Source organism: Chinchilla lanigera, unplaced genomic scaffold (assembly GCF_000276665.1).
Source record: "Chinchilla lanigera isolate Chin_1 unplaced genomic scaffold, ChiLan1.0 scaffold00136, whole genome shotgun sequence".
NCBI classification, from domain to species: domain Eukaryota; kingdom Metazoa; phylum Chordata; class Mammalia; order Rodentia; family Chinchillidae; genus Chinchilla; species Chinchilla lanigera.
This window is the reverse complement of record NW_004955537.1, coordinates 2,210,579-2,232,465: the sequence shown is the minus strand read 5'-3', so window position 1 is coordinate 2,232,465 and position 21,887 is coordinate 2,210,579. Positions and strand designations below refer to the sequence as shown.

The following is a 21,887-nucleotide window of genomic DNA, read 5'->3' as shown; positions in this document are numbered from 1 at the left end:
TTAGCTTAAGACCGAGTGATCATTTTTTTTTTTTGGTTTTTCTCTGGTACCGGGAACCGAACTCACAACCTTGCGCTTGCCAGGCAGGCGCTTTTGCCGCTGAGCTAAATCCCCAGCCCCTCGTATCTTTTTTGTATTGGCAGTCAATCAGATTTCATTTTGACTCGTTTATTGGGCAAGCTCGAGTATCATAAGATCACTATCACTACGGTTCAAACCGCAAAATTGAGACTGCCACCTGATGTTGCTGAGGACATCCACCACTTTCATTCATTCCTTTGTTTTGTTTTTTGAATGTAGTCCAGGATGGCCTTGAACTCATAATCCTCCTATCCAGGCCTCAGGGCCTCCGGAGTGTTGGAGTTACAGGTCCACCACCACCCGGCTCATTCATTCTTTTTTTTTGTCTTTTGGAAACAGGGTTTTGCTACACACTTCAGGCTGGCTTTGAACTCACTTTGTAGCCCAGGCTGGCCTCGAACTCGCAACGATCCTTCTGCCTCAGCCTCCCGAGCACTGGGATTACAGGCGGGCGCCACCGCCTGGCTCTTCATTTAGAGTCTACTATTGACTGAGAATGGGATTGTTTGTGTCAGTTTCTGCCTTCTAAAGGAGAGAAAAATTTAAACACCCAATGCTCCACACAGTCCAGAGCTTCAAAAGCACAATGTGTTTTGAAAGTGGAATCAGGAAGGTTGAGTGCTGGCTTTTCAGGCAAACAACCATTTATAAAAAGCTTTAGAGCCAAGAAGAGATAGGGTCTTGGGAAATGCAAATAAAGTAGTTTGGTAAGATTAGAATAAAAGCTAGGTTTGATGGCCCAAACAATCTGGCAATACTTACCTCAGATGCTGCCCCTTTCAAGAATAAGCTTTGGGATCTCTTCTCACCTGTCTCTCCACTGTGTTCCCACATCTTGTACACACACCCATCATTCCCTCATTCATGTAACACATTTATAGAGCACCTACTAGATACTAGGTGCTGAGGACACAGCTGTTTAAAAAAAAAAAATACCCAAACAAAAAACCCACCAGACCCACACTCAAGAGGCTGAGGCAGGAGGACTATGAGTTTAAAGCCAGCCTGGACAATACATTGAAACACATTCAAAAAGCCAAAAACACCACTATCCCCTAGCAGATCCCATTTCCTGCCTCATAAAGGCACACATTCCTTGAATTTTTACTACCTTGAATTTTAACTCTGCCTGTCTCCTATCACAGGCACAGGCCACATCTTACTCATTTGTGCAGCTCTAGTGCGTTGAGCAGCGACTGGCAGGGACTGCAAGTCCCAAGTCTAATTGGATTTGGCTGAACAGCTTGTGACAAGGATGTCAGCTTGGAATCACAGGGGTTCACCCTTTCCATCCTTTCACAATTCTACGTATCCTCCAGTAGAAGAGTTCTTTCTGTTATGTCCCCTGATACCAGTTAATATAGGGTTACAAATACCCGTATGTTGGGCCTTCTACATCTCACCATGGCCTGTCTCCCCATTCTGAAAAGGGCACTTATATCTGGTTCCACGGTCACAGAATTCAGTGCTCCTGTGCTGCTGGAGAAGTTAGGAGGTAGCTGGGCATGGTGGCACACGCCTGTAATCCCAGTACTTGGGGAGGCCAAGGCAGGAGGACTGACACGAGTTTAAGGCCAGCCTGGGCAACACAAAGTTTAAAGCTAGCCTGAAAGACATAGTGAGACCTTGTCTCAAAAAAAAAAAAAAAAAAAAGTTAAGGGGCGTCCCTGACCATGAGACAGAAGTAGGAAGAGGAGGGGCCGGGGATCTAGCTCAGCAGCACAAGTGCCTGCCTGGCAAGCATAAGGTCCTGAGTTCAATTCCTGGTACCAAAAAAAAAAAAAAGAAGTAGGAAGAGGAGAACGAAAAAAACCTCATGAAAGGGTCACCAAGAACTTTATTCTTTCCCTCTTTATATTTAGTGGCATCTTTTTATAATGGGCTAATTCCTTTCAAAAGTAATTTTCCAAGATATATTACTGTGTACATTGCCTTCATATCTATTATTTGACCCTTTCAATAAGGTAAATAGATGTTAACATGCCTGTTTTACAGATGAGGAGCCTGGGGGTCTAAAAGGGGAAGACTTTTGGAAAGACTTTTACTTTATTTTTAAAAATTTTTTATTTATTTTTAAATTTTTTTTTTGAGACTTACTTTAGAGACACTTTTTTCTTTTTTTTTTTTTCCCCGGTACTGGGAATTGAACTCACGACCTCGCACTTGCCAGGCAGGCGCTGTGCCACTGAGTTAATCCCCAGCCCCGACACTTTTCTTTTTAAACTTGTAGTCTTCCTATCTCAGCCACCCAAGTGCTGGGATTATAGGTATTTGTCACCGCACCTGCCTAGAAGTTAATTTAAGATCACCATTGTTTAAAAATGGCCCTAGATTAAAAAGATTTTTGAGTAAATGATTCCTACTTCATTAGGATCAAGACACATTTAACCTGGGCGTGCTGGCTCAGACCTGTAATTCTAGCACTCTGGGAGGCTGAGGCAGGAGAATTACATGTTACAGTCCAGCATAGTAATTTAGGTAGACCCTGTCTCAAAATTAAAAATAAAGCGGGGTGGTGGTGGTGGTGGTGGTGGTGCGGGTAGGGGTGAGGGGTGGGGCAGGGAGGATGGGGTGTGCTCTGAGGATATAGTTCAGATAGCTCAGTGTGAAGGTTCTGGGTTTCACCTCCAGAATTGAGAAGGGGTAAAAAAGTACCACGTTTTCTCCCATCCCAGATCATCTCAAGTTAGTGACCATCTCCCCACTGGCTACAGACTTAAACAAATTGAAACCAGTGGAAACACCTTTGGAATGAACAGTGATATAGACTCTGGGCCTTTGCCTTCTTAAACAGTGTCCTTGAGCCTAAGAGGGGACTGCTACAACTGCTCGCAAGTGTGAAGCATCAACTACACAGTGCAAGCACCTGACGCCAGTCCATTGCTGGTCTCTGGGGGGAAACTGAAGTGAAGGGGTGAGGAGACATTTAAAAAAACAAAATTAACACACACACTCAAAAACCTTTATTTACAGCGAAAACTTAAAAATGTACACTCTTGGCTCTGAGTCTGATATTTCCGCAGCAGGCAGGAATGCAAACGCAGAGGCCCGTCCAGCTTATCTGACTCAGGAAAGAGGCGGACAGCGAGGGAAGCCCTACAACGGCAGAGACAGGGAGGTCAGTGAGCGACCAGAGAGCAGCAGCTCGAAGGAAGCAGGAGAGAACATTCCAGGAGACAGTGCTCCTGCCTTCCTCTTCACTCTTCATCCTCCTCTCCCCAGAGAGTAGACCTGGGCTGAGTCTCACCTTGGGGTAGACCTTTGGTCCTCCAGAGCCAAGGGAAGACACACGTTCCATGAGAACTAAGAAACTAACATTTATGGCCAAGCATGTCTTCTCATTTCCTTACTATTTACCTTTTAAAACTTCACGGTAGGCATCACCTCTACACAAATGAGCAAACTGGGACCCCAACGGGTTTACTGACTCAACTAAGGTCCCAGAGTTACAGTGTTGGGACTTCCTGGTCTATCTGGCTTCGAGGCCTGTGTCCTTTTTGTCAGGCTTTGACGACTTTCCATGGAGCTGCAGATCACAGAACAATCCTTGTGCAGAGCAGGTTTTAGTAGCAGGGATACAGAAAGTAAAATCTACTCTCTCTGCTTGTGGCCTTGGAGCTAGTCATACTAGAAGAATAACATGAGTATACTCAGACACTATTGTCGCCCTCCTCCTGTCATTCCCCAAATGCGGTGCCACATCCTCCCCCTGGGGGACAGTGAGTTTTGGTGTCACATGGCCGTCTCAGAGGTTTCACCCTGGGCCCTTGACCAAAGTACATAAAACTGTGCCAATGCACTTTGTAAATTGCACGGTGCAGCAGAACCTACTGCCTCCTCTTCCATACACTGTTAAGTCAACGTGGTCCCTGCTTCAAGTTCTCAGTCCAGAGAAAAGCAGACCAAACACACCTGTGATACACTGTGCTAACCGCTGTGGTAGGAGGAGGAACCAAGTGCAGGAGCACCAGGCAGGAGGCACTGACCAAGCCTGCAGCTGGCAAAGAGGTAGGGGACCGGGGAGGAGTTTTACACTGATGTTAGCTATGGTTATAGGCTTGCTCCTGGGAGGGGCTGGGAGGAAGTAGGGCTAATTAAAACTACATCCATAATACAGTAGATATTTCTATTATAAGGTGCATGCTCAATATAAAGTCAGGCACAGATAGGACAACATAAACTGGAAACGCCTGCCATCTTTACTCTGCAGAAAAATCTACTAGCAGTCTGCTATTTTACCATTGGAGAAACTTCTGCAATTGTTATTTAATATAAATAGTGCAATGCTTACAGTGTACTACATCTTGACTCGCTTAGTTTACTTTAGAAAGCTTGGCAACACTAAGATCTACCTCTTCCTTTTCGTGAAGGCTAAAGAGTGTGTCACTGAGGAGACAGTGCCACATGTGCAAGACCTGGTTTCAATGTAGGCGGCTTTGCCTTTGTACTGGACTGGGCTGGAATGCAGCCAGACATTCTCCCTTCCCCTTCCTTTTCAGCTGGCAGAGCTTCTGACTTGCAGAGCTGGGAACAAACAGCATCACACACCCAGCAGGCATGCAAATATGAGCTGCCAGATCTCACAGGGGGCTCTACAGTGTTCCTAGACCCCTATTTTCATGCGGCCCTCTTCTCTCTGCCTACACCACTGCAGTGACTTCTAGCTTCCAGCCCATCTTCCACATTACTGCTTGAATCTTCTGAAGAAGATGACTGAACTGTAGGTTTCTCCTCAAAATCCTTCAGTGGCTCCTACTGGCCTGGATCTTTTTTTTTTTTTTTTTTTGGTACTGGGAATCGAACTCAGGACCTTGCACTTGCCAGGCAGGCTCTTGTGCCACTGAACTATATCCCCAGCCCTGGCCCGGATCTTTTCTGGAGGGTCAGGACTTCCCTTGAGAACCTCAGGAACATAATGAGATGTTCCTGGTGGAGAGAAATGATTTATTGCCTGAGGCCCATCCCCTGCCTTCAGAATAGCATGTGAGCTGCTGAGCCCGGCACTGGCTCTCAGAACTGGTCCTGGCCTCCCTCCACCATTTGGTTTTCCTGTCTTCCCCCTCTGGCCATGTTGAATTAGTTGTAGCTTTGCCTACACTTCCTGCTGCCTCCTGCTTTTCTGCCTTTGCACACGCTCTTCCCTCTGTGTGGAATGCCCTCCCCGACCTCACACCCAACATGTTCTATTCTTTCTTATACTCTTGTACAGCTTCAATGGTCTTCCTAGCCCACTCCAGGCAGACCCAGGACTTCACACCTTCCTTACATTGTTCTAAAACCTCCAATCCAGTGCGTTGTTGTATTTTCACTGGAAGTTTTCCTGTGACTAAGCTCCTTGAAAGAAGGAACTGCATTCCTCAAATTTGTAGCCTCACAAATAGGATGTATTTGAATTAGTATTTTTTGGTTTTTTGACACAGGGTCTCACTATGCAGTTTAGGCTAGCCTTGAACTCGTGGTGATCCTCCTGCCTCAGCCTCCAGAATGCTGGGCTTACATGCATGCGCCACCACACCCAGGGAACCTGTTCCAGTTAATGCTTGTTCGTGGAATGAACGGAATTGCCACCAACACCTTTCGTAACCTTCCCAGTAGGACTATATCACATCTCCAGGTAAAGTGGTATCTTGGTTCACAAACTTGGTATCTTAGTGCACAAACTTAATTTGTTCCATGACTCTAAAAAGATGGCTGTGGCTATGTTTGTCACCCAGTGCACAGTTCATGAACAGAAACAAAATTCTGCCAAATGCTTCTGCTTGTGAACCAAACTGTTCGCATACAAAAGCATTTCTGAACCGAGATACCACTGTGATTCCAGAATGGAATTCTATATTCTAGGCCTCGGTCACCCAACATCCTCACAACCATTATCACATCTATCACCCATAGGTACAGTTATTTTTCTTCCATAATGACTACTGAAACTTTAACACTGCCTGGCAATAAGCCATAATAACTACAGAATTATGCGTGTGCTAATTACATGTCTTTTCCTAAGATGCAAATATTAAAATAAAATATAGTCATAGCCACGTTTCCCACAATTCTTTGAAAAGCAGGGGAAAGATATGAGGGAATTAATAGATTTAATAAGTATCCCCAGATGATTCTCATCTGTAGGGGAATTCAGGCAACAGTAAACTGAGGAAGCTGGGTGTGGCAGCAGACACCTGTAATCCCAGCACTCGGGAGGCTGAGGCAGGAGGATCGTTGCGAGCTCGAGACCAGCCTGGGCTACAAAGTGAGCACAAGGCCAGCCTGAACTGCACAGCGGGACCCTGTCTCAAAAAAACAAAACAAAAAAAAACCCCCAAAAAACTAAGGAAAGCTTTCTACCACTTGTATTGGCAGCAGGTCTTAGAATCACAGGAAGGGTAATACATCAGACTGGCAGTGCTGCCTGAGCTCACAAGCTAGGCCTTCTTCTGAGAGACTCTTGGGCTTTCAAACCAGAGGTTCCACTCATCTCCAAATACATGCAAATAGCAAAGAACCAATTTAGACTACAGCAGGAGGATCTTCAGGGATGAGGTTTATGCTCTACCTAAGTCCTGAGATAACTAGGGGCATACAGGAAACATCGTGTGTGTGTGTGTGTGTGTGTGTGTGTGTGTGTGTGTGTGTATTTTGAGATAAGGTCTCACTATGTAGCTCAGGCTGGCCTCAAGCTCATGGCAACCTCTTGCTTCAGCCTCTTGAGTGCTGAGATTACAGGCATGCACCACCGCATGTGGCAGGAAACTTCATTTTCAACAAACCAAAGTCAGAATATAGCAAGGCAAAACATAAAGGGTTCCAGAAGAAAATGCTCCTTCGGGAGGCACAGCGAATCACCTTCCCTCTATGTCTTTCCTAGCTCCTTCATCTCATATTCTCAGTGCTTGAGCACAAGGCCTAACCTTGAGGATGATACCTTGATTCAAATATAGGGGATTATTGCTGGGCCACGAAGAAATTATTTCCTCCTAAGCGTTTTCTGTTTGGAAAAACATTGGGTTCTCAATGCAAAGACAGATCCTGCTATTCCTATGTGCAGAGCTTGCCAACCTGCACCTGCACCAGTATCACCTGGGAGGTGATTACAAAAGCAAACTCTCAGCTTCCACCTAGGCCCAATAAACTAGGAGCACCTTTTGAATAAATTCTCTTGGAAATTTACATGTTCATTAAGGCATGAGAAAATACTGCTCAATAGGGCTTAAAATCATCTATTGTCACTGTCAATCATTATTCTACCCGAAGTGAACCTGAATAATAGACCAATCCTGTAAGATCAGAGATGCTTATAGCTTATAGTTGGGAAGAAAAATGATGGGTTGAGACCATCTGTCCCTCCAAAAGTTGCCAGGTCTTTCCTTTAGTTTCTCTCAAATTGCCCCATGCAGAAATCCAAAGTGGTGGAACCATTCTTTTCTTTATATCAGACTGCCGGCTGGGTTCCTTTACACCACCTTTTTTTGTTGTTGTTCTTTTTATTTTTTTTCACCCTTAAAACCTATGATCATAAAGACCTATAATCCCAGAACTCTGGGAGACTGAGACAGGAGGATTGCAAGTTTAAGTCTAGCCAGGGCAATTTAACAAGACCCTGTCTCAAAAAAAAAAAAAAAAAAAAAAAATTTGTAGTTTGGTGCAAAAGCCTCAATACCCACTATCAAAACATAAATAAAAAATTTTAAAAGGGGTCAGGGATGTAGCTCAGTGCAGGGAACCTGGGTTCAGTTCCCAGCACCAAAACAAAACAAAACAAAACAACTCTTTTTTTTTTTTTGAAGTGCTAGGGATTGAACCCAAGGCCCTGTGCATCCTAGGCAAGCTCTCTACCACTGAGCTACACGCACAGCCTCTCAAGCAAAATTCTGTAAAAAAATTTTTTAGGGCCGGGGATATAGCTAAGTGATACAAGTAGCCTGCCTGGCAAGCGTGAGGTCCTGAGTTCGATTCCTGGTACCAAAAAAAAAAAGAATTTTTTTATTGGTATACAAATGTTTGCAGCACTTGATATTTATATTCATTCTGGGGAACTGGTATGTATATATAACATATTGTGATAATTTTTGATCCCTTTTCCCCTGCACCCTTCCCCCATCCTCTTCCCTTTCTGCAAAAAGTTAAATATCACATGGTTTCTTACATGAGAAACCCCAAATAAAGATTAAAGAGTAAAATAGAGAAAGACTTTTTGTGTTTTTTTTGTTTCATTTTTGTTTTTTGAGGCAGGGTCTCAGTATGTAGTTCAAACTGGCCTTGAACTCACAATGATCTTCCTGCCTCATCCTCACAAGTGCTGGGATTATAGGCGTATGCCACCATGCCTGGCTAAAGGCAGTTTTCGGTCAGGTGAAATTCTTAATTTAATATTTGGACATAAGAAATGCACAATAAATGATAACTGCTTTTGTCAGTGATGCTAAATATTAGCTATTTGATACAGTATCTTGAGCAAGTCAGCGTTAGGAGACTGAATTGGAGGTAACCTGAGTTTACAGTTCACTGATACAGCAGCCTTGAATATCTCTTTAAAATTAAAATCTAAAAATGTAAAACACAAGAGTTCCTCAGTCACACATTTCCCCTTAGGCCCCTCTGAACCACATTTTAAGTGCTCCAATGTCACATGTGGCTCACAGCTACTGTACTGGACAGAATGGATAGCAGTATGGGTAACAGATATTGGACCATATGGATAGCAGAGAAGGGACAATTCCATTAGTACAGAAAGGACTGTCTGCTGGACAGCCTGGGTATAGAGGGCTTCTGGAATGTGAAAAGGCCACCTGCGGAATTTGTTCTGTTTGCGTTGCAGGCTGACAAGAGCAGACTTCACGAGGAGAAAGAGTCACATAACTTTTTCTAACAGTGAGAGAAAAGGGGCAGGTTAATGATCCCCATCCTTCATAATACCCCCTCCCCCACGCCCGCCATGGACTTCTGTACCTTTCTGGAAAGGACTCAAACACACAGAAAAGAGGCTTCACTGGAAAGAATTTCTAAACTTTATTCTTTTTGCTATTCTCTAAACTCTAGTAGTGATCAGTGGTCAGTGTTGAGAGGAAAAGGACCTATGAACTCAAACGGAGGTACAGCAAAGAAATGAGGGAAAGGGAGGGAACGGACAGCAACGATGGAAGGGGAAGAAGAGAAGCCCCGGGTACCGGCAGAAAGGAAGGTTCGGGGTCTCAGTTGGGCCTAAGCAGGGACATTTGGCTGGAAGATAAAGGTCCACATGCAGCTCCCAGCACACACTTGTGCATTCCTGCCTAGCATTTGCTCACACCAGTTCCTGCCTAAAATGCCTGACATTCTCCCTCTCTACTCTCTCATGTAATACATTTTTACTAAATGCCTGTAAGTGCCAGATACCCTGAATGCAAAGTATGTCAGAGATGAAGATCTGTACAGTCATTAAAATGGTCTGGTATTTCACTAGATCTCCATTTGGAATAAAAAGTAAATGTTCTATCTTACACCATACAGAAAAATAAATTCTAGATAATTTTTAAAGTATACAAGTAAAACTACAGAAATATTCAAAAGAATGTAGAGGATATTATGATCCAAGGTAGTGAAGACTTTTCACACAAGACAAAGCAGAAAAGCCACGAGGGACTGGTAAGTTTTACACCAAACTTTAGAATTTCTGCTTAACAGAGGACATCAAACTTAAATAACACACAATGCTAGCATTTCCTGAAAATGTGCTTTGGAGAATGCAGTCACAGCGCAGAAAACAAAAACTAGTACTCAAAATATATAGCTACTAAATCATTAATGAAAAGGTAAAATAAACTATATAGCATAAATGTCTTATAAAATATATCACTGTTTTGTTTTGCTTCGGGAACCGAACTCACGACCTTGCACATGCCAAGCAGGCGCTTTTGCCGCTGAGCTAAATCCCCAGCCCCTTGTTTTGCTTTTAATATGAGATAGCTTTACATGAAGAAAAATCTTTCAGACATAATGCCAATTTTTTTGTTTCAAAAAAGAACAACATCAAAGCCGGGTGTGGTGGTACACATCTGTAATCCCAACCCTAGGGAGGCTGAGGCAGGAGGATCCTTGCAAATTCAAGACCAGGCTGGGTTACAAAGTGAGCTCAAGGCCAGGCTGCACTGCATAGCAAGACCCTGTATCAAAAAGTTGAAAAAAAAAAAAATATATATATATATACATAGTATGATGTCATTTAGGAAAAACAAATCCTCCTAAAACTAGATGGGCAAAGAAAACACCCTGATGAACATGGACTTTCACTTTATCTCTCTGGTGTGAGTTTTCATAAAAAGATTGCATTATGTTACTTGTGTAATTAAAAATAACAAATGAAATATGGGGACATTGTAACTTTTCTTAAACTTATTTTACCTATCACATTTTGAGAAGGGGGTCTTACAATGTTACCCAGGCTAGTCTTGAAGTCTTGGGCTTGAGCAATCCTCCTGCCTCAGCCCCTTAAAGAGCTGGAACTGTAAGAGTGCTGTGTGCCACCACACCTGGTAAGGGTCTTTTTTTTTTTTGAGCTATAACTCTGGGGACAACTGAGAAGTCCGAACATGTACTATACATTAGCTAACAGTATTGTGGTTATGTAAAATCTAATTAGTTTCAGGAGTTCCTTGCTGAAGTATTTAGGGATGAAGTATCAAGAGGCCTGAATTTTTTTTTGTTTTTTTTCTGTATCGGGAATTGAACTCATGACCTTGTGCTTGCCAGGTAGGTGCTGTGCCGCTGAGCTAAATCCCCAGCCCCAAGGCCTGAATTTTAGAATGGGAAAGAAAAGAAAAGAGAGAGATAAAGGAAAGAGGAAGGAGGGAAGTGAGTAAGAAGAGGGGTAAGAGGATCAAACAGAGGAATGGGAGAGGGGGAAAATGGGGAAAGCAAGGACAAATATCAAGACAAACAGATAAAACAAAAATGTGCGTCACTGGTGATCTGGGCAAAAGGCACAGGCGAGGATGGGTAGGAAGGGAGCCCTGTCGCTGAGCAATGTGAGCGTCTGCTTACGAGGGTAGCATATTCCAAGTCAGGGCTTGGAGCTGTAGTGTCAGTTCTAAAGAAAGGCGCGACAGATGTGTCTCCCAGCCACCCAGATTAGTCCCAGTAGAGGACCGGCCAGCTATTGCTATAGTAGTGGTCTACTGAATGGACTACAGTTTGACAGTACTGTTAGAAAATGCCTGAATGGTTTTCAGGTTGACACACTGTGAAGCAGTGGAAAAGTAAAGTGCTTCTATAACCCTTTCTCTTTTGATCCTTACAATGACCAAAAGGATAAGTACTCACTTTTTTAACGGATGAGGAAATAGGCTCAGAGAAGAGTGTCATTTGTCTCTGGTCACACACAGAGGAAAGAGGCTCAATCTCTCGTCTTCAGTCTGAAATTCTTTCCACCGGAACATGCTGCCTTCTCTGAGGCCTGACTCCTAACCCACGGGAAAAAGGCACACTTACCAGGTTCATGATTCGGTCTTGGTCTGGACTACATCTCCCCACACTGTGAGATCACCACAGGCAGTTTGGGCTTATTGTTGGGGCCCGTAGGAACATTCTAGACAAGAAAGCACACAGAGACTCATCCACTCCGGCACTTGTCACTCCCTCTTGAGCCTTCACTGATGCCTGCACACCCAGGGCCCAGAGACTGATAGGACAGCGCATGTCCTAGCAGACAGGATAAGCACATATATAAACAGACCAAAGAGAAAATATAGAACACTCAGAAAACATTAAGCCTTGATAAATAACAACGTAACAAGGCATTAGAGAGTTGGGAAAGGGCCATATGAGCAACAAAAGTACTGCTGAAAGAGGACAGGGGAATGCGCAGACTGGGAGCGTTGAGGTGGGCTAGAAGGATAAATTTCCTCCACCAGGAGGAAAAGCACATTCCAGCTAGCGGAAAAGCAGGAGCAAAGACTCTAGGGCAGGAACAAGCAGGAGGTGGGCACAGGAAGGGCATGTTTAGAGAAGAGCGAGTAGCCTGATGTGGCTGAAACACAGAGGATGCAGTGGCAGGAGTCAAATCGGGAAGGTTTCTGAATGCAGTGTGAAGGAGTGGAGTTTTATCCAGCAGGTGATGGGGTCCTTTAAGCCAAACCACAGTGTGGGCTGCAGTGGTTGATGTACAGAGTCAAGAAAACTTGAGGCATGAGGTCTCTCATCCTTTTTGAGGGAGACTACGCCTAAGCTTCGGGAGCCATGTACCCTGCTCTAGCTGCTCACCGCCAGTCAGAGTACCAGACTAGAAAGGCTGAGACAGAGAGCATCCAAGCAGGACTTACCTCAATCTTTCTCATCACTAGAAGTCCATCAATGATTTTTCCTGTAGAAAGTGTATGAGGCAGATTTCATTTTTCTCATTTGCATAGCACTTTCCAGCCCCCAGTGCCCTGTTTTTTCTTTGGTTTGGCTTGTTTTTTTGAGATAGGATCTCATGATATTGCCCATGCTGGCCTAAAACTTATGACCCTCCTGCCTCAGCTTCCTGAGTGCTGGGATTCAGGTATGCACCACAGTGCTCAGCTTCAGTACCTACTCTCAGCTAGTAGCTCATTAGAGCCTCTTACTAACATCAAGAAATTGAGATTCAGTGAGTGAAATGACTTGCGCAAGGTCACAGGTCTTAGCTGCTGAGTAAGCAATCAAGCTTGGGTTTGAGCAATTCCAAAGCCCTCGTGTACCAAGCTGCCTCTGTGGCATTGCCCCGGTGCTATAATCTGGGTTTTCCCTTAGAATACATAGGACCAAAGTGGCTACACGCTAGACCAGGTGGCCCCTGGTCCTTTTCTCTATTGCACAACCACACCTCTTCCCCACCTCTGCTCCACTTCTGTCTTCCCTACTAGGACCTAGAGCAGCAATGGCAAACCTACAGCACACGTGCTGCAGCAGGCTGTCTGTATCACTAAAAACTCTGAAAGGTTCACCATCACTAACCTAAAGCATTTCACCAGCTAAGCACTCTTAGTGAGTCTGGAGACTGGATCCTCTGGAAACCACCCTGAGTGACTGGGGCCTGGACAGTGTGACAAGAGTAGCACTTACCAAACACTACATGCTTCCCATCCAGCCAGTCGCACTTCGAGCAGGTGATAAAGAACTGACAGCCATTTGTACTGGGACCACTGTTTGCCTGATAGCAACCAAACATACTTGCAGTAAGCATCCCTGGCCATGTTAGCTGAAGGGCAAGATTCCTAAGAGTCTATAACCCTGACTCCTACATGCTTTCTTTTTATAAACCTAATTGAGCAACTATTATGAGCCAGGCCCTAGGCGGGGATACAAGGATACAGAGATGAACAGAACACAAAAGAATGGTGGCCTTCAGAAGCCAGATCCTTTAATAAATGTACATTTCCCCTACAGTGTGACTTTTTACAATGGGAACAATTCTTTATGGGATACAATTTGGTGTATTTTGTTCAAAACTGATTATAACTGAATCATAGTTACAAATTAGCAACCATCTGGGGAAAGACCTGAGGCCTATGCAATAAGCTGTTCTGTCTAAAAGGCTTTGAACTGTATTATAAAAATAATAATATAAAAAGATATGGTGTAAGAAATTGCAACGTTAATCTTCACCTAGAATATTTTATTATTACATTTTATAGGGAAAACATTTTAAATCAAAAATCTGAAACTCTCTTGCAATGTGATTGTCCTTCTCCCTGAATTTATTTTTAAGGCATTATATATAATAATGCAGTATAAAAAAAAGATATACTTATAATACAAAGTGATACTTTACAAAGAATATTTGACTTTCATGTGAAGCCCACTTCTGTATGTTTATACTGATACCAATAAACCGCCTTTGGTATCCTAAATTCAGGCTTTCACACATCAGTAAACTCCAGTTTCATTAGCAGTACCAAAGTGTCTGTGTAACTATGTGAAGCTTTTATTGCACATTTTGGAAAACAATTAGCAGAAAATGAAAAACAAAAAATGCTACTACCACTAAAGGAAACAGAAATTCGGAAAATTAATACTGCTGAAACAAAACTAGAATTTATAATAGGTAGATCGTTAGTCTTAATCAGACGCTTAATGGATTTAAAATAGTTGATTCCATGTTCAGTTGTGAAGAAAAAAGTGTATGAAATAATAGCAATACATTAAAGCCTATGTCTAGGGATGATCTCTAATTAGGGATTTATATGGTACGTTAGGACTATCCTCTGTAAGATGAGACTATTTTTGGCTTTTATAACATGAATGGAGCAAAAGGAGGCTATTTTTGGTGTTTGTACATGTATGAAACTAAGGGAGCACCTAAATTGGCTAGTGTAGCTCCAAACTTTGGAACTTAAGGGATAGAATTCCCAGGGACCCTAATTAATTCTATGTGTCTTTTTTTCCTGCTAATGTACAATCACTTATTAGCAATCAGGCAGAAAAACATTCATAGAACACATTTTATTGTATATATATATATATATATATATATATATATATATATATAATATAAAGTTTTTCATTATGGAGAATTGAACTCTGGGTCTTGGCCATGCTAGGTAAGTGCTCCACATCAGAATTATACCTCCAGCCCATAGGACACATTTTTGTAGTTCAGGGACATCTCAGTTCTTGGAAACTTATTTATTTTCCTTGGTGGAGTAGCTTATGTTTATAGACAATCTGTAGCCAGATAACCTAGCTTAAACCCTAGCTCTGCCACTGACTGTGTGGCTTTTATGTAACCTTTTATGCTCCACCATGAGGCCAGAACAGAGTGGCTATGGGCAGATCTCTATTTAATGAATACCTAAAGGGATGAGTGAAGAGTGGGCAAGTAGGACAGAGAATGTGCATGCAAATATTGTGGCTGGGGAAGTGAGAACTGGAGTGCTCGTGGAAGGACATCGGTGGTAGGAAGTGAGAAAGAAGTAAGGGAAAGGACGAATGAGGGGGTAAACAAGGGGAAGTGAGCATGAAGGAGGAAGCAGATATGGGTTAGATCAGGAGCTGTAAGTGATAAAGGCACAGCACCGGGATGGGACTGAGATGTCTGAGTGAGGACTATAAATGCAGGAGGGGTGCTGGGGCGTGGGAACAGAGTAGTGAGCAAGAAAAGGTGAGTGGCCAACAGGCAGTGTGGGCGCCTGGCCACGGTGAGTCATAAGAAGCAGGACTATGAGTGGGTGAACCCCAGGTCTTAAAAGCACAACTGGCTGCATTCTGAGCAGTAAGGTTGCATGTCCTGGCTCTAATAAAGGTAAGAGGTACATCAGAGCTCAGTTTTGGTTCCCTAACCCGCTAGCTGGTTCTGCCCAAAAAAACCAAAGCAGGTTAGGGAAGGAGGTGCGGGTGGCAGAGGGGAAGTCTGATCAATCAGGAGAACAAGCCCAGAGGCAAGGCTGGGCTTCAACAAAGGCCTAGAAGCCAACTGCTACTAAACTAACCCAAAGTCTTAACTGGACCTCACTTACCATGGAAAGCAGGCCTGGAGCTGAGTGTCTGAGTTTAAAATTTTCATCTGCAAATGGGCCCCGGTAAATACTGGCGACTCCAGTACCATCTCCCTGAGAAGAGAGAAGGGAAGTGTTAGCAGCTTGGATTGAAAGAAACCAAAGGAAGACTACAGTTGCACCTAAAGCCTAGTTTTTTAAAAGTCTACTTTTGAGCCAAGCACGGTGATTCTCCACCTATAATCCCAGCTGCTCTGGAGACTGAGACAGAAGCCCAAGCTCAGGGCTAGCCTGGACAACTTAGTGAGATCCTATCTCAAAACAACGTCAGGACTAGGAATGTGGTTCACTGATAGAGCATGTGCTACGATATATGGGACCTGGAGTTTAACCCGCAATACTGTCCCCCACCAGCCTACTCTTATTGTTATTGATCACCTCAAAAACCACACCTCTTCAGTCCTATCTTGGAATCAAAGAAGAGCCATGCAAGACATCTGCATCTCCAAACACTGGGCAGGGCCTGGCACAGACCAGATAACACAGTGACAGCTGCATCTCTTGAAATGTCAGTTAGATAGGCGAAGCAGGAAACAACAAAACAGTGACCACATATGCAATCCCTGGCATTCCTGAAGACCCTCACATCTGCAGTACATAAAAATACCCACCTCAGTGACTGCCGCTCTACTCCTTCAGACTGTCTACAAGGGTGGGTGAACCCTTAACAGTCTGGTCTGTACAGAATACCGTCCTCCTGGCCAGAGCTGACTGGACCAGAGAAGAACACCTAACTCACACTGAGCCAACTAGAATCCCTTCTCTAGGAATGTGGAAGTAGGACAGATGCTCTCTCTGAGGTTGAATTTGTATCATATATAACTAGAAGCTGGCGGTGACTATCTTCTGTAAGGCAGACTGGAGGTCAGAAAGGGAATATAGCACAGATATGTAGAGGACAGTAGAGAAACAGAAAAAAAGAACCACCTTGTTTTTATGTGGCTTTCTAGTTCCTGGTTCCATGTTTTCTTTGGGCTCCATGTAACACTCACCTTATCATTAACTCTCAATTTCTGCTTAAACTAGCTTTCTTTGCATTATTTCTTTGCTCTTCCAACAACCCTGTGGAATAAGCACCATCATCTTCCCTGCTTTTCAGACAAGCAGACTAAAGCCTGGGTAATAAAGCAACTTGACCAAACCCTTAAAACAGAAGCCCTGAGGTTATCCTCCCTTCATCAAACTTAGCTATGTTCTCCAGGTCCCCCGTAGCAAAACTAATACCAGCAGCAATAGCAACAAAAACTAAACCTGTGAATCTCTGACTGGATAGAATAGTACTTACATTAACAAAATCTCCACCCTGAATCATGAAATCCTTTATAACCCTAAAACAGAGAGCAAAGGATCATGAAGAAGATTCTACAATTTAAAAAAAAAATTGACTTAGTCATTGTAGTATCAGATTAACACCAACTGCAAAATAGTATTTATCATCTTGCTTTACAAAATAATTATTCTTTCCTGGAAAAAGTCAGCTAAAAGGATTACTAACCATACAAATAGGCTTTTATTATAAATAAGGCATTTAGCATTAATTTAAGTGCATGATGTGGTATCTGAACAATAACAAAAGGAAGGGGCTTCCTGCATGAAGAACTACTGAAATATCCACCACGGCAAAAGGCAACCTAAGGGCTTAATGTAAATTTTGAGGAAAAGTTCAGAGAATGTATGTGGAATGGACAGTACATAAGGGCTCAATAACTGCTGGCTAGCCAGGCATGACAGTGCATTCCTATAATCTCAGTACTCTGAGAGGCCGAGGCAGGAAGATCACTGTGAGTTCAAGGTCAGCCTGGGCTACACAGTGAATTCAAGGCCAGCCAGAACTATATAGTAAGACTGTTTCCAACAAAACAAAACAAAACAAAACACTTGTTCGCTATTACACAAGGTCTTAGCCTTTTTTGGCCTTCACTTCCTCCTCTGTAGAATGTAGATAACGCACATTAGCTTACAGGAGTGTTGTTGAAGATTAGAGACCATAACTCTAAAGTTCTTGATAGAGTTATATGAAAGTTGTCAGAATTAAAATGGAGTTGCTTGTGTCAACCCTAACAAAAATGAATAAACTAGGAGGTTATGAAAGAAGGGTTCTCACAGATGACTGCCTGATTGTAGTAGCTATCACAAGACTCTGCCAGACCCATAACCTTGCACGAAAGCTACTGTAGCTTCACATAAGATATACTTCTTCTTCTTTTTTTTTTTTGTCTTTTTGAGGCAGGGTCTTGCTGTGCAGTTTAGGCTGGCCTTGAGTTCACTTTGTAGCTCAGGCTGGTCTCGAACTCACAACAATCCTCCTGCCTCAGCCTCCCGAGTGCTGGGATTACAGGCATGCGCCACCACACCCGGCTTAAGATACACTTCTTGCCAGGACATTTGTCCAGAAACCACTTGTCAATTTTGCACTAGAGCTACCCTTATTATTGATCCTCATAGCTAAGCATTATTATTTCAAAACATTCTATGTAATCCTCATTTTGCCTTTAAAAATTTCTTGCCTCGCCAGGTGTGGTGGCACATGTCTGTAATCCCAGCACTACGGAGGCTGAGGCAGGAGGATCGTTATGAGTTTGAGACCAGCCTGGGCTACAAAGTGAGCTCAAGGTCAGCCTGATCTGCAGAGCGAGACCCTGTCTCAAAAAGACCAAAAAAAAAAAATTTCTTGCCTCTATCTCCTTAAACATGCAATGTATTATGGCACATGTGCTCACATTGCAATGCTCTGCTATTCCCAATTAAACATCATTATTCTTTGGATAATCTCTATTATTTAAGTTGACAATTACATGCTAACATCATTACCACAGTGAGACCAGGGAGCAGATTCTATATCAAAATGAGACTCAACGTAGTTACACTTTCTTTCCAGTGGCCCGAGGGAATGGGACTATCCTTAGATATCACATTTGGTCATTTTAAGAACTCAGTATAAATGCTGGATGTGGTGGCACATGCTTGTAATTCCACCACTTGGGAGGCTGAGGCCAGAGGATTGCCATGAGTTCAAGGCCAGAATGAACTACACAGCAAGACCTTGTCTCAAGATAACAACAAAACAAAACAAAACAACTAAGTATAAGTAACAACCAGCAGGATATATTACATGCACTTAAGGACTACAAATGTATTTAAGAAAAACCTACATTCACAAAAACAAGAACATGAAAAGGACATGATATTGGAATAGTGGGTAGTTTCTGTTTTAAATACATAAGATACTGCTGGGCATGGTGGTGCATGCCTGTAATCCCAGCAGTCGGAAGGCTGAGGCAGGAGGATCCTTGCGAGTTTGAGGCCAGCCTGGGCTACAAGGTGAGCCTAAGGCCAGCCTGAACTGCATAGCAAGACTCTGTCTCAAAAAGACAAATACATACATACATACATACATATATAAGATAAACTAGTAGGGGAGTATAAGTAGAGTTAGAACATTTAATAAATCTTCAAGTTAGTTGTCTGTAAAAAACATTTCTTATTGTGATCTAAGAATTACCCTCTGGTCTGTTTTTTTTCTTTCTTTCTTTCTTTCATTCATTCATTTGGTTTTGTGAGACAGGGTCTCACTATATAGTTTAGGCTAGTTTTGAACCTATTATGTAGCCTAGGCTGGCCTTGAACTCAAAGCAGTCCTCCTGCCTCAGCCTCCCAAATGTGGGATTACAGGTGTGGACCACCACACCCAGTTTGCTTTTACCTTCTTTTGAAGATCTAATCTCCCCAAAGGAGTACAGCTGACCATCCATATAGGGATCGTAACAGGTTCCCTATCCTTGGAACCAACTGCAGATCAAAAACATTTAGGGAGTGGGAACCTTGCACCTCTACTGAACAGGCACAGACCTTTTATCCTTGTCATCATTCCCACAGTACAGTATACCAACTATTCACATGGCATTTATAGTGGATTTGGTATTATAAGCAATCTAGACGTGATTAGTAGGATACAGGAGGATGTGCAAATGTGTTTTTGTTTTTATGTTCCTAAGGATGAAGCCCAGGTCTCACGAATGCCAAGGCAAGTGCTCTACCAGGAAACCCCCACCCCAACTATGGCATCTTAAATAAAAGACAGAAGCACTCACAGATGTCGGTATTGGTGGGGGATCCTAGAAGCAATCCCGTACTGCTACCAAGGGATGACTGTATTTCTGAAAGCCTTAGAATGGCCTGTTAGAAGACTTACCTGTGGAAGGTGCTTCCTTTATATCCTATTGGAACCCCATCTTTTCTATAAGCAAAAAGAAAGAGACTTGGAATGATGACAGGTAACCACAGGCCTTTCAAGTTTTACAACATATTGGAGTCAAAGGGACTATCCTAAAGTTGATTTGAAGAGGAGAGATAGACAGATAAAAGAACTAAGAGTTGAATCTTGGGGTATTAGACTGGCCCATGGTTCGCTAATACCTTCACTGCAGCCCCAGGACATCCCTCGGGAGCAGGCAAAAAAGTCCAACACGTCTGAGACTGACCTGAATTCTCCAGTGCAGAACTGCCTAAAAGGGAAAAGAGTGAACGAGTCAGTCACCATGACGTCCCAGGTGCGAACACCTTCAATCTCAAGAGGGGAGGGGCTACAGGCATTAGACCCTGAAACTTACTACCCAGTTGGTCAGATGTCAAGGCCCCCAGGAATATAGCCTAGCAAGTTCACACAGGAAAAATAAAAACCGGTAACTATTCGTACAAAGTAATACCCAGATCTCAAGAGCAGTGAGCAGATGCTAGAGGAAGCTGGGCGATTCCACAGACTGACTGGGCCCTGGCTTCTGCTTGGCTTATTCCGACACAGCTGGATCTTCTCCTTACCTGAAGTTCTCGGCCGTCTTGGGCACGACATCTGCAAACAGCTCGATCTTCATGCGGCCAACTTCCTGTGAACAGCAGGAGACGGTCAGAAGGTTCAGTCCACGCCTGTGAAGGGCTCGTGGAGCTGGGAGCACGATGAGCTGCTCCACCCTCCAAGGCTTCTCGGGATCTTACTCCTCCACCACTCTAGCCTAACTTTGCGTTCGGCCCGGTCCCTCCAGAAGCCGAGCGCTAAGGTGAGCCAGAGTCTTCCGCCCCCTTCCTCCCTCCAGCCTGGCAGGTGGGTAGGCTCTGGTGTAGTTTCACTTTCTGGCCTCAAGATTCCTCTCTCCTTGGGATGATGAGTGCATCCTGGCCAGCCCCGTGCATTATCTCTTTGCTACAGGGATGAAGTGGCCGACGGTATCTCACCTGACCACCGATGCTGACATCAAAGAATACCACAGGGTTCACCGGGCTTGAATTTGCCACCGCCATGGCTCTGACCCGGAAGCACAAGTCAGGTTCCGGTGACCTAAACCCAGCCCCGCGGCTGGCGTTGGTCCACGGCGCAGACGCGGGAGGAGCCCTCCGGGCCGCCGGGTCTCTGGTGGTGCCGCCTGCGGTGGTCGGCTTCTTCCGGCGGGCGCGCCAAAGGTGGGGGGCTTTGGAGGGGAAGCAGCGCTCCTCGCTCATGTGGCTATATTAGTTACAGTGCAAATTAAATTTTCTTGGGCTAGGGCGTTTGGACTAGAAGTCTTGAGGGATTTAGCACTTCAAGCTAGGACTTCAAAATCGTTATATAAATATATAAAAATATATATATATATATATATATATATATATATTTAACATCAGTTCAGGGAGGTGAAACTCACGAAGAAAAGACCTCTTTTGCCCATCGCCAGCATTTAGAACACCGTGGCACGTAAGCTTTAGTAAGTAACCCTTCCTACAATACTTACCTCAGTAAGGAACCCTGCCTTGCAGTTAGAACACTGGAATTTTCATTTCAGTTCTGCCACAAGCTTCCAGCACATTTTCCACGAAACTGTGGCCTGTTAAATTATCCTTATGCTTATAAATCACATCTGGCTTCCCTACCCTAAATGCATAAATCCCCAGCCACCTACCTCTTTCGGTGCCCCCCTCCCCCCGTATATGCTCTACCTTTCTGTTCCTTGAGGAATTAAATCTCTTTAGGCCCTTGGTACCAGTACAGTTGTTATTCTACCCAGAATATTCTTATACATCTTAATGGGGAGAGGGACTTGTTCCTCTTACTGGGTTTTGGAGTGTTAGAGTTATTATACATAGCTAAGTTAGGTAGAAGTTATAGGCAGTCAGATAGGGCTGGGCCCTCCAGAGATCAATGCAGAAGACAGCTGTGGCTGGAGACATATTTACTGACGGCCAGACTTCATGAAAAAGAGGAACTGCTCACCCATATACTTCCCCTAAGGATGAACAGCAGTGATTGATATTCTGAATAGACATCAATCACCTGAGGGTAGAGGACCAAACCTC

The 21,887-nt window shown here is 43.7% G+C and overlaps 1 protein-coding gene across 1 annotated transcript; it reads right to left on the bottom strand.

Annotated features, from left to right (window-relative positions):
- Window positions 1-3,021: 3,021 nt before the first annotated feature.
- On the bottom strand, window positions 3,022-20,900 carry Ppih (peptidylprolyl isomerase H (cyclophilin H)). Its single transcript, XM_005410598.2, has 10 exons — window positions 20,793-20,900; window positions 20,382-20,446; window positions 20,045-20,068; window positions 19,756-19,800; window positions 16,849-16,891; window positions 15,525-15,617; window positions 13,132-13,219; window positions 12,369-12,409; window positions 11,539-11,635; window positions 3,022-3,177 (listed from the first exon to the last, which is right to left on the bottom strand). Exons 1-9 carry the CDS (start codon window positions 20,856-20,858, stop codon window positions 11,567-11,569), a joined length of 534 nt encoding a protein of 177 aa, XP_005410655.1. The 5' UTR covers window positions 20,859-20,900; the 3' UTR covers window positions 3,022-3,177; window positions 11,539-11,566.
- Between the last annotated feature and the right edge of the window lie 987 nt (window positions 20,901-21,887).

Excerpts from the sequence above, each read along its gene's own strand:
- Ppih (XM_005410598.2), bottom strand. The coding sequence starts at position 20,858 with ATGGCGGTGGCAAATTCAAGCCCGGTGAACCCTGTGGTATTCTTTGAT. Across the intron at positions 19,801-20,044 it reads TTCTGCACTGGAGAATTCAG|AAAAGATGGGGTTCCAATAG; the intron begins GTCAGTCTCAGA and ends TTTTGCTTATAG. Across the intron at positions 16,892-19,755 it reads AAAGGAAGCACCTTCCACAG|GGTTATAAAGGATTTCATGA; the intron begins GTAAGTCTTCTA and ends TCTCTGTTTTAG.